Source organism: Coregonus lavaretus (assembly GCF_964263955.1).
Source record: "Coregonus lavaretus genome assembly, contig: HAP1_SCAFFOLD_2729, whole genome shotgun sequence".
In the NCBI taxonomy this organism is placed as follows: domain Eukaryota; kingdom Metazoa; phylum Chordata; class Actinopteri; order Salmoniformes; family Salmonidae; genus Coregonus; species Coregonus lavaretus.
Window position 1 is genome coordinate 3,147 of NW_028165806.1, and position 13,172 is coordinate 16,318.

Genomic DNA, 13,172 nt, shown 5'->3' on the forward strand with positions numbered 1-13,172 from the left:
ACAACAAGGATACACCACTATTAGGAGCTGGAGATCAGTAGTCTGTTCTCTATTAACAACAAGGATACACCACTATTAGGAGCTGGAGATCAGTAGTCTGTTCTGTATTAACAACAAGGATACACCACTATTAGGAGCTGGAGATCAGTAGTCTGTTCTGTATTAACAACAAGGATACACCACTATTAGGAGCTGGAGATCAGTAGTCTGTTCTGTATTAACAACAAGGATACACCACTATTAGGAGCTGGAGATCAGTAGTCTGTTCTGTATTAACAACAAGGATACACCACTATTAGGAGCTGGAGATCAGTAGTCTGTTCTCTAGTAACAACAAGGATACACCACTATTAGGAGCTGGAGATCAGTAGTCTGTTCTCTAGTAACAACAAGGATACACCACTATTAGGAGCTGGAGATCAGTAGTCTGTTCTGTAGTAACAACCAGGATACACCACTATTAGGAGCTGGAGATCAGTAGTCTGTTCTGTAGTAACAACAAGGATACACCACTATTAGGAGCTGGAGATCAGTAGTCTGTTCTGTAGTAACAACAAGGATACACCACTATTAGGAGCTGGAGATCAGTAGTCTGTTCTGTATTAACAACAAGGATACACCACTATTAGGAGCTGGAGATCAGTAGTCTGTTCTGTATTAACAACAAGGATACACCACTATTAGGAGCTGGAGATCAGTAGTCTGTTCTGTATTAACAACAAGGATACACCACTATTAGGAGCTGGAGATCAGTAGTCTGTTCTCTAGTAACAACAAGGATACACCACTATTAGGAGCTGGAGATCAGTAGTCTGTTCTGTATTAACAACAAGGATACACCACTATTAGGAGCTGGAGATCAGTAGTCTGTTCTCTAGTAACAACAAGGATACACCACTATTAGGAGCTGGAGATCAGTAGTCTGTTCTCTAGTAACAACAAGGATACACCACTATTAGGAGCTGGAGATCAGTAGTCTGTTCTCTAGTAACAACAAGGATACACCACTATTAGGAGCTGGAGATCAGTAGTCTGTTCTGTATTAACAACAAGGATACACCACTATTAGGAGCTGGAGATCAGTAGTCTGTTCTGTATTAACAACAAGGATACACCACTATTAGGAGCTGGAGATCAGTAGTCTGTTCTGTATTAACAACAAGGATACACCACTATTAGGAGCTGGAGATCAGTAGTCTGTTCTGTATTAACAACAAGGATACACCACTATTAGGAGCTGGAGATCAGTAGTCTGTTCTCTAGTAACAACAAGGATACACCACTATTAGGAGCTGGAGATCAGTAGTCTGTTCTGTATTAACAACAAGGATACACCACTATTAGGAGCTGGAGATCAGTAGTCTGTTCTCTAGTAACAACAAGGATACACCACTATTAGGAGCTGGAGATCAGTAGTCTGTTCTCTAGTAACAACAAGGATACACCACTATTAGGAGCTGGAGATCAGTAGTCTGTTCTCTAGTAACAACAAGGATACACCACTATTAGGAGCTGGAGATCAGTAGTCTGTTCTGTAATTAACAACAAGGATACACCACTATTAGGAGCTGGAGATCAGTAGTCTGTTCTGTATTAACAACAAGGATACACCACTATTAGGAGCTGGAGATCAGTAGTCTGTTCTGTATTAACAACAAGGATACACCACTATTAGGAGCTGGAGATCAGTAGTCTGTTCTTATTAACAACAAGGATACACCACTATTAGGAGCTGGAGATCAGTAGTCTGTTCTGTATTAACAACAAGGATACACCACTATTAGGAGCTGGAGATCAGTAGTCTGTTCTGTATTAACAACAAGGATACACCACTATTAGGAGCTGGAGATCAGTAGTCTGTTCTGTATTAACAACAAGGATACACCACTATTAGGAGCTGGAGATCAGTAGTCTGTTCTGTATTAACAACAAGGATACACCACTATTAGGAGCTGGAGATCAGTAGTCTGTTCTCTAGTAACAACAAGGATACACCACTATTAGGAGCTGGAGATCAGTAGTCTGTTCTCTAGTAACAACAAGGATACACCGCTATTAGGAGCTGGAGATCAGTAGTCTGTTCTGTAGTAACAACCAGGATACACCACTATTAGGAGCTGGAGATCAGTAGTCTGTTCTGTAGTAACAACAAGGATACACCACTATTAGGAGCTGGAGATCAGTAGTCTGTTCTGTAGTAACAACAAGGATACACCACTATTAGGAGCTGGAGATCAGTAGTCTGTTCTGTATTAACAACAAGGATACACCACTATTAGGAGCTGGAGATCAGTAGTCTGTTCTCTAGTAACAACAAGGATACACCACTATTAGGAGCTGGAGATCAGTAGTCTGTTCTCTAGTAACAACAAGGATACACCACTATTAGGAGCTGGAGATCAGTAGTCTGTTCTCTAGTAACAACAAGGATACACCACTATTAGGAGCTGGAGATCAGTAGTCTGTTCTGTAGTAACAACAAGGATACACCACTATTAGGAGCTGGAGATCAGTAGTCTGTTCTGTATTAACAACAAGGATACACCACTATTAGGAGCTGGAGATCAGTAGTCTGTTCTCTAGTAACAACAAGGATACACCACTATTAGGAGCTGGAGATCAGTAGTCTGTTCTGTATTAACAACAAGGATACACCACTATTAGGAGCTGGAGATCAGTAGTCTGTTCTGTATTAACAACAAGGATACACCACTATTAGGAGCTGGAGATCAGTAGTCTGTTCTGTAGTAACAACAAGGATACACCACTATTAGGAGCTGGAGATCAGTAGTCTGTTCTGTAGTAACAACAAGGATACACCACTATTAGGAGCTGGAGATCAGTAGTCTGTTCTGTAGTAACAACAAGGATACACCACTATTAGGAGCTGGAGATCAGTAGTCTGTTCTCTAGTAACAACAAGGATACACCACTATTAGGAGCTGGAGATCAGTAGTCTGTTCTGTAGTAACAACAAGGATACACCACTATTAGGAGCTGGAGATCAGTAGTCTGTTCTGTAGTAACAACAAGGATACACCACTATTAGGAGCTGGAGATCAGTAGTCTGTTCTCTAGTAACAACAAGGATACACCACTATTAGGAGCTGGAGATCAGTAGTCTGTTCTGTAGTAACAACAAGGATACACCACTATTAGGAGCTGGAGATCAGTAGTCTGTTCTGTAGTAACAACAAGGATACACCACTATTAGGAGCTGGAGATCAGTAGTCTGTTCTGTATTAACAACAAGGATACACCACTATTAGGAGCTGGAGATCAGTAGTCTGTTCTGTATTAACAACAAGGATACACCACTATTAGGAGCTGGAGATCAGTAGTCTGTTCTGTATTAACAACAAGGATACACCACTATTAGGAGCTGGAGATCAGTAGTCTGTTCTCTATTAACAACAAGGATACACCACTATTAGGAGCTGGAGATCAGTAGTCTGTTCTGTATTAACAACAAGGATACACCACTATTAGGAGCTGGAGATCAGTAGTCTGTTCTGTATTAACAACAAGGATACACCACTATTAGGAGCTGGAGATCAGTAGTCTGTTCTGTATTAACAACAAGGATACACCACTATTAGGAGCTGGAGATCAGTAGTCTGTTCTGTATTAACAACAAGGATACACCACTATTAGGAGCTGGAGATCAGTAGTCTGTTCTCTAGTAACAACAAGGATACACCACTATTAGGAGCTGGAGATCAGTAGTCTGTTCTCTAGTAACAACAAGGATACACCACTATTAGGAGCTGGAGATCAGTAGTCTGTTCTGTAGTAACAACCAGGATACACCACTATTAGGAGCTGGAGATCAGTAGTCTGTTCTGTAGTAACAACAAGGATACACCACTATTAGGAGCTGGAGATCAGTAGTCTGTTCTGTAGTAACAACAAGGATACACCACTATTAGGAGCTGGAGATCAGTAGTCTGTTCTGTATTAACAACAAGGATACACCACTATTAGGAGCTGGAGATCAGTAGTCTGTTCTGTATTAACAACAAGGATACACCACTATTAGGAGCTGGAGATCAGTAGTCTGTTCTGTATTAACAACAAGGATACACCACTATTAGGAGCTGGAGATCAGTAGTCTGTTCTCTAGTAACAACAAGGATACACCACTATTAGGAGCTGGAGATCAGTAGTCTGTTCTGTATTAACAACAAGGATACACCACTATTAGGAGCTGGAGATCAGTAGTCTGTTCTCTAGTAACAACAAGGATACACCACTATTAGGAGCTGGAGATCAGTAGTCTGTTCTCTAGTAACAACAAGGATACACCACTATTAGGAGCTGGAGATCAGTAGTCTGTTCTCTAGTAACAACAAGGATACACCACTATTAGGAGCTGGAGATCAGTAGTCTGTTCTGTATTAACAACAAGGATACACCACTATTAGGAGCTGGAGATCAGTAGTCTGTTCTGTATTAACAACAAGGATACACCACTATTAGGAGCTGGAGATCAGTAGTCTGTTCTGTATTAACAACAAGGATACACCACTATTAGGAGCTGGAGATCAGTAGTCTGTTCTGTATTAACAACAAGGATACACCACTATTAGGAGCTGGAGATCAGTAGTCTGTTCTCTAGTAACAACAAGGATACACCACTATTAGGAGCTGGAGATCAGTAGTCTGTTCTGTATTAACAACAAGGATACACCACTATTAGGAGCTGGAGATCAGTAGTCTGTTCTCTAGTAACAACAAGGATACACCACTATTAGGAGCTGGAGATCAGTAGTCTGTTCTCTAGTAACAACAAGGATACACCACTATTAGGAGCTGGAGATCAGTAGTCTGTTCTCTAGTAACAACAAGGATACACCACTATTAGGAGCTGGAGATCAGTAGTCTGTTCTGTATTAACAACAAGGATACACCACTATTAGGAGCTGGAGATCAGTAGTCTGTTCTCTAGTAACAACAAGGATACACCACTATTAGGAGCTGGAGATCAGTAGTCTGTTCTCTAGTAACAACAAGGATACACCACTATTAGGAGCTGGAGATCAGTAGTCTGTTCTCTAGTAACAACAAGGATACACCACTATTAGGAGCTGGAGATCAGTAGTCTGTTCTGTATTAACAACAAGGATACACCACTATTAGGAGCTGGAGATCAGTAGTCTGTTCTATATTAACAACAAGGATACACCACTATTAGGAGCTGGAGATCAGTAGTCTGTTCTGTAGTAACAACAAGGATACACCACTATTAGGAGCTGGAGATCAGTAGTCTGTTCTGTAGTAACAACAAGGATACACCACTATTAGGAGCTGGAGATCAGTAGTCTGTTCTGTAGTAACAACAAGGATACACCACTATTAGGAGCTGGAGATCAGTAGTCTGTTCTGTATTAACAACAAGGATACACCACTATTAGGAGCTGGAGATCAGTAGTCTGTTCTCTAGTAACAACAAGGATACACCACTATTAGGAGCTGGAGATCAGTAGTCTGTTCTCTAGTAACAACAAGGATACACCACTATTAGGAGCTGGAGATCAGTAGTCTGTTCTCTAGTAACAACAAGGATACACCACTATTAGGAGCTGGAGATCAGTAGTCTGTTCTGTATTAACAACAAGGATACACCACTATTAGGAGCTGGAGATCAGTAGTCTGTTCTGTAGTTAATCATTACAGAATGAAAGTCCTTCCAAAGTAAATGCAGAACGTGATACAGTACGATGTACTACCCTCCTCTCCCACGCTATTCTTTTAAATATCTTTGCCAAGCTTGGAAAATAGACGGAGAAGAGATAAACAGCGATTGCTGAAGCAACGGAAAGTCACAGTGTTTCACACTAATTGACCATAGCAGCATCTCCAGTCAGCAACAACACAGCTAATGTTGAGCCTGGCAGCGACTGTTGGACATCAATCACACCTACATTACATGACATGACTTCATTTAGTGAGTAACTAAGTAAGTCTGTCTGTGGCTGTGTGTCTTTTAAACACTACTGTCTTCTCTTGCAGCAAATCCTCAACCACATTCTGGACGACATTGAGTTCTTCGTGAACAAACTGCAGAAAGCAGCCGAGTCCTTCAACGAGCTCTCCAAGAGGAAGAAATCTAAAAAGAACAAGAAGAAGGGACCCGGAGGTGGGTGCTGTAGTTCTTTAGACCTAGTTTGTAGTCCACCTGGCCTGGTCCTGATTTTGATTCTACAGTCCATGACCTTGTTACTGTTCCCTTAAGTAGATTGTGACTATGCTACCGTAATACTGTATGTTCCCTGTCATGTCTCTCTGTCCACCAGAGGGAGTACTAACACTGCGAGCCAAGCCTCCCACTCAGGAGGAGTTTGTTGACTGTTTCCAGAAGTTCAAACATGCCTTCAACCTGCTGGTAAGACACCAAAGATGAATGATGTTATTTAATATATAGATCTAACATTGTTTTATTCAAAACAAATGTTTGTATGACTTTCCCTTGTCTCTCCTCCAGGGGAAGTTGAAGTCCCACATCCAGAACCCCAGCGCTGATGACCTGGTCCACTTCCTGTTCACACCACTCAGGATGGTGAGAGACAGACTGCTCTACTCTGTTAAGTACGGTTAAGCCAGATTCCCCCCATTTGATCCAGACCTGGTGGTACTGAGCTGGCTAAGAGCCTAGTACACTGACTTGCTAAAGGATTCATCCCCCTTGGCGTTTGTCACGAGTATCAGTGGAAGAAGAAGAAGAAGAAGAAATCAGGCGCAGGACACAGAACTCTCGGAAACGTACTTTACCCAGAATGCAAAGAAAATGCAGGCCACCCTCAGGCTGCACCTGTAGTGGTTGATGAGGGCCCTCTCATTCCACCCCGCATTGGCAGCCAGAGTCCGGAAGTCCAGTGCGAACTCCTGCGCGCTCCTCTTCCCCTGTCTGAGGTGGAACAGACGCTCACCCGCCGCCTTCCCCTCTGGGGGATGATCGAACACCGCCCTGAAGCGGCGGGTGAACTCCGCATAGTTTACTGTAGCGGCGTCTATTCCCCCCCACTCGGCGTTGGCCCACTCCAGTGCCTTGCCAGACAGACAGGAGATGAGGGCGGACACGCTCTCGTATCCCGAGGGCGCCTGGTGGATGGTTGCCAGGTACAGTTCCACTTGGAGCAGGAAACCCTGACACCCGGCTGCGGTGCCATCATAAGTCCGAGCGATAGCCGAATCCCACTGGACTCCAGAGGTGAAACGATGGAGGAGGTGTGGGCAAACCTCCTCTTTCCCATCGCCTCAAGGTGTTCATCACCCCTTCCATGGCGGTACCAAGATCCTGGAGCATAGCCGCCAGTTGTAAAACGCGCTCCTCCAGTGATCCCGTTGGCACCGCCGCTCCTGCTGACTCCATGTCGTGATTCTGTCACGAATGTCAGTGAAATGCGGTGGAAGAAGTCAGGCGCAGGACACAGAACTCTCGGAAACGTACTTTACTCAGAATGCAAAGAACACGAAACAGAAAACCTCCACACAGGGAGGAACTGACCCGCTCACCAACGACAAACGTCACAAAGAAACAATCAAACACACAATCCAAATGAGAGACAGGGGTAAATATAGGGCATACAATCAAACATAATGGGGAACAGGTGTAAACAATACAGACTAAACTAGACAAACACCGAAACATCGATCGGCAGCAGCTAGTTCTCCGGGGACGACGAACGCCGAAGCCTGCCCGAGCAAGGAGGAGGAGCAGCCTCGGCAGAATCCGTGACAGCGTTTTTCCTATTTTGTTGCATTACAACCTGTAATTTAAATGGATTTTTATTTGGATTTCATGTAATGGACATACACAAAATAGTCCAAATTGGTGAAGAGAAATGAAAAAAAGTACTTCTTTCAAAAAATTCGAAAAAAAATAAAAACGGAAAATTGGTGCGTGCATATATATTCACCCCCTTTGCTATGAAGCCACTAAATAAAATCTGGTGCAACCAATTACCTTCAGAAGTCACACAATTAGTTAAATAAAGTCCACCTGTGTGCAATCTAAGTGCCACATGATCTGTCACATGATCTCAGTATATATACACCTGTTCTGAAAGACCCCAGAGTCTGCATCACCACTAAGCAAGGGGCACCACCAACCAAGCAAGCGGCACCATGAAGACCAAGGAGCTCTCCAAACAGGTCAGGGACAAAGTTGTGGAGAAGTACAGATCAGGGTTGGGTTATAAAAAAATATCAGAAACTTTGAACATCCCACAGAGCACCATTAAATCCATTATTAAAAATGGAAAGAATATGGCACCACAACAAACCTGCCAAGAGAGGGCCGCCCACCAAAACTCACGGACCAGGCAAGGAGGGCATTAATCAGAGAGGCAACAAAGAGACCAAACCCAACACCTCTCATCACCCCGAGAACACCATCCCCACAGTGAAGCATGGTGGTGGCAGCATCATGCTGTGGGGATGTTTTTCATCGGCAGGGACTGGGAAACTAGTCAGAATTGAAGGAATGATGGATGGCGCTAAATACAGGGAAATTCTTGAGGGAAACCTGTTTCAGTCTTCCAGAGATTTGAGACTGGGACGGAGGTTCACCTTCCAGCAGGACAATGACCCTAAGCATACTGCTAAAGCAACACTCGAGTGGTTTAAGGGGAAACATTGAAATGTCTTGGAATGGCCTAGTCAAAGCCCAGACCTCAATCCAATTGAGAATCTGTGGTATGACTTAAAGATTGCTGTACACCAGCGGAACCCATCCAACTTGAAGGAGCTGGAGCAGTTTTGCCTTGAAGAATGGGCATAAATCCCAGTGGCTAGATGTGCCAAGCTTATAGAGACATACCCCAAGAGACTTGCAGCTGTAATTGCTGCAAAAGGTGGCTCTACAAAGTATTGACTTTGGGGGGGTGAATAGTTATGCACGCTCAAGTTTTCTGTTTTTTTGTCTTATTTGTTGTTTGTTTCACAAAACAATTTTTTGGCATCTTCAAAGTTGTAGGCATGTTGTGTAAATCAAATGATACAACCCCCCCAAAAAATCATTTTAATTCCAGGTTGTAAGGCAACAAAATAGGAAAAATGCCAGTGTAGTTAGGGGTGAGGGTTAGGGTTAGGGTTAGGGGTGAGGGTTAGGGTTAGGGTGAGGGTTAGGGTTAGGGTTAGGGTTAGGGTTAGGGGTGAGGGTGAGGGTTAGGGTTAGGGTTAGGGGTGAGGGTTAGGGTTAGGGTTAGGGTTAGGGGTGAGGGTTAGGGTTAGGGTTAGGGGTGAGGGTTAGGGTTAGGGTTAGGGGTGAGGGTTAGGGTAATGGTTTGAACCTCTTCTTGTCTCCTTCAGGTGATCCAGACCTCTGGAGGGACAGAGCTGGCTAAGAGTGTGGTGGTTCCTCTGTTGACCAGAGCGGCTATAGACTTCCTGCACTCAGCTGGGACGGCCGAGGAAAGACACCTGTGGGTTGCCCTGGGGGAGGGGTGGACCAAGTGCAGGTAGGAGGTTAAAGGTTACAATGGGGTTAACATGGGGTCATAGGGGGTGAATGTTTGGTTAACGTGGGTTTAATGGTGATATCAGTCTCCAACCTCTTTATTAAAGCCTCATCTGTTCACTTACTGATGAACTTACTGTTCTCTCTCAATCACCATTTGTGTCTCTTTTGTCTCTCTCTCAATTCAATTCAATTTAAGGGCTTTATTGGCATGGGAAACATATGTTTACATTGCCAAAGCAAGTGAAATAGATAAACTCCTCTATCTCTATCTCTCTCCTCTCTCTCACTCTCTCTCTGTCTCTCTCTCTCTCTCCCTCTCTCTATTCTCTCTCTATTCTCCCTCTCTCTCTCACTCTCTCTGTCTCTCTCTCTATTCTCTTCCTATCTCTCTCTCTCTCTCTCTCTCTCTCTCTCTCCCTCTCTCTATTCTCTCTCTATTCTCCCTCTCTCGCTCTTCTCTCTCTCACTCTCTCTCTCTCTGTCTCTCTCTCTATTCTCTTCCTATCTCTCTCTGTCTCTCTCTCTCTCTTCTCTCTCTCTCTCTTCTCTCTCTCTCTATTTCTCTCTCTCTCTCTCTCTTTCTACCTCTCTCTCTCGCTCTCTTCCTACCTCTCTCTCTCTCTCTCTCTCTCTCTCTCTCTCTCTCTCTCTCTCTCTCTCTCTCGCTCTCTCTCTCTCTCTCTCTCTCTCTTCCTACCTCTCTCCCACTTACCCCTTCTCCAGGTTGGAGTGGCCTAAGGACCACTACTTCCCTCCGTGTACGCTGCAGTTCCGTGACGGTTGGGAACCTCCCATGATTCCATTCGTCCCCCAATCACGAGAGGCAGAGCTGAATCAGCTGACCCAGACCTTCGCCCACTCTGAGATCCTTAGACAGGAGGAGATGGTACACAGGCTGTCTACTGAGGTATGAACCCTAACCCCTAAACCCTGACCCCTAAACCCTAGCCCCTAACCCCTAGCCCCTAACCCCTAAACCCTAGCCCCTAACCCCTAGCCCCTAACCCCTAAACCCTAACCCACTCTGAGATCCAGAGACAGGAGGAGATGGTAGACAGGCTGTCTACAGAGGTACGAACCCTGACCCCTAAACCCTGACCCCTAGCCCCTAACCCCTAGCCCCTAACCCCTAAACCCTAACCCACTCTGAGATCCAGAGACAGGAGGAGATGGTAGACAGGCTGTCTACAGAGGTACGCACCCTGACCTCTAGCCCCTAACCTCTATCCCCTAAACCCTCACCACTAACCCCTAGCTGCTAACCCCAATGCCTAAACCTTAACCCCTAGCCCCTAACCCCTAAACTCTCACCCCTAAACCCTCACCCCAACCCCTAGCTTCTAACCCCTGAACCCTGACCCCTAGCCCCTAACCCCTAAACTCTGGCCCCTAACCCCTAAACCCTAACCCCTAGCTGCTAACTCCTGAACTCTCACCCCTGCCCCTAAACCCTCACCCCTAACCCCTAGCTGCTAACCCCTGAACCCTGACCCCTGCCCCTAACCCCTAAACCCTCACCCCTAACCCCTAGCTGCTAACCCCTGAACCCTGACCCCAAGCCCCTTACCCCTAAACCCTGTCCCCTAACCCACTCTGCGATCCAGAGACGGGAAGAGATGGTACACAGACTGTCTAGTGAGGTACATCGTTTTCATGACAAACCAGACACTGTCAGATTCCATAGACGGGTCCAACCTAGCAGGGAGGGGCCAAGCTAACCTACCAGACATTTCCCTGAGGGACTGTCTCACTTCTTAGTTCACTTGTGTTCCAAGCTTTTGAAAAGTTTCAGGTATCTTTTATTTTGTGCTCCAATAATCACAGTTCCTTCATCATTAACGACAGTCCCTTCATCATTAACGGCAGTCCCTTCATCATTAACGACAGTCCCTTCATCATTAACGACAGTCCCTTCATCATTAACGACAGTCCCTTCATCATTAACGACAGTCCCTTCATCATTAACGACAGTCCCTTCATCATTAATTACAGTCCCTTCATCATTAGTGACAGTCCCTTCATCATTAATTACAGTCCCTTCATCATTAACGACAGTCCCTTCATCATTAACGACAGTCCCTTCATTATTAGTGACAGTCCCTTCATCATTAGTGACAGTCCCTTCATCATTAATTACAGTCCCTTCATCATTAATGACAGTCCCTTCATCATTAACGACAGTCCCTTCATCATTAGTGACAGTCCCTTCATCATTAGTGACAGTCCCTTCATCATTAACGACAGTCCCTTCATCATTAATGACAGTCCCTTCATCATTAACGACAGTCCCTTCATCATTAATTACAGTCCCTTCATCATTAACGACAGTCCCTTCATCATTAACGACAGTCCCTTCATCAATAATCACAGTCCCTTCATCAATAATCACAGTCTCTTCATCAATAATCACACTCTTCATCAATAATCACAGTCTCTTCATCAATGATCACAGTCTCTTCATCAATAATCACAGTCTCTTCATCAATGATCACAGTCTCTTCATCAATGATCACAGTCTCTTCATCAATAATCACAGTCTCTTCATCAATAATGACAGTCCCTTCATCATTAATGACAGTCCCTTCATCATTAACGACAGTCCCTTCATCATTAACGACAGTCCCTTCATCATTAACGACAGTCCCTTCATCATTAATTACAGTCCCTTCATCATTAGTGACAGTCCCTTCATCATTAATTACAGTCCCTTCATCATTAACGACAGTCCCTTCATCATTAACGACAGTCCCTTCATCATTAACGACAGTCCCTTCATTATTAGTGACAGTCCCTTCATCATTAGTGACAGTCCCTTCATCATTCATTACAGTCCCTTCATCATTAATGACAGTCCCTTCATCATTAACGACAGTCCCTTCATCATTAGTGACAGTCCCTTCATCATTAGTGACAGTCCCTTCATCATTAACGACAGTCCCGTCATCATTAATGACCGTCCCTTCATCATTAATCACAGTCCCTTCATCATTAACGACAGTCCCTTCATCATTAGTGACAGTCCCTTCATCATTAATGACCGTCCCTTCATCATTAACGACAGTCCCTTCATCATTAAATACAGTCCCTTCATCATTAACGACAGTCCCTTCATCATTAACGACAGTCCCTTCATCAATAATCACAGTCCCTTCATCAATAATCACAGTCTCTTCATCAATAATCACACTCTTCATCAATAATCACAGTCTCTTCATCAATGATCACAGTCTCTTCATCAATAATCACAGTCTCTTCATCAATGATCACAGTCTCTTCATCAATGATCACAGTCTCTTCATCAATGATCACAGTCCCTTCATCAATAATCACAGTCTCTTCATCAATAATCACAGTCTCTTCATCAATAATCACAGTCTCTTCATCAATCATCACAGTCCCTTCATCAATAATCACAGTCTCTTCATCAATAATCACACTCTTCATCAATAATCAGTCTCTTCATCAATAATCACAGTCTCTTCATCAATGATCACAGTCCCTTCATCAATAATCACAGTCTCTTCATCAATGATCACAGTCTCTTCATCAATAATCACAGTCTCTTCATCAATGATCACAGTCTCTTCATCAATAATCACACTCTTCATCAATGATCACAGTCTCTTCATCAATGATCACAGTCCCTTCATCAATAATCACAGTCTCTTCATCAATGATCACAGTCTCTTCATCAATAATCACAGTCTCT

General features: G+C 44.0%; 1 protein-coding gene across 1 annotated transcript in view; it reads left to right on the top strand.

Moving 5' to 3' along the window:
• Positions 1-5,964: 5,964 nt before the first annotated feature.
• Positions 5,965-13,172, top strand: part of eps8a (EGFR pathway substrate 8a, signaling adaptor) — a gene marked incomplete at its 5' end in the record, with an annotated part of 33,729 nt that continues 26,521 nt past the window's right edge. The window contains 5 exons of the mRNA XM_084190636.1: positions 5,965-6,139; positions 6,297-6,385; positions 6,485-6,559; positions 9,313-9,461; positions 10,187-10,370. Of these exons, the coding sequence (XP_084046762.1) occupies positions 5,965-6,139; positions 6,297-6,385; positions 6,485-6,559; positions 9,313-9,461; positions 10,187-10,370 (672 nt within the window). The remainder of the gene's footprint in view (positions 6,140-6,296; positions 6,386-6,484; positions 6,560-9,312; positions 9,462-10,186; positions 10,371-13,172) is intronic.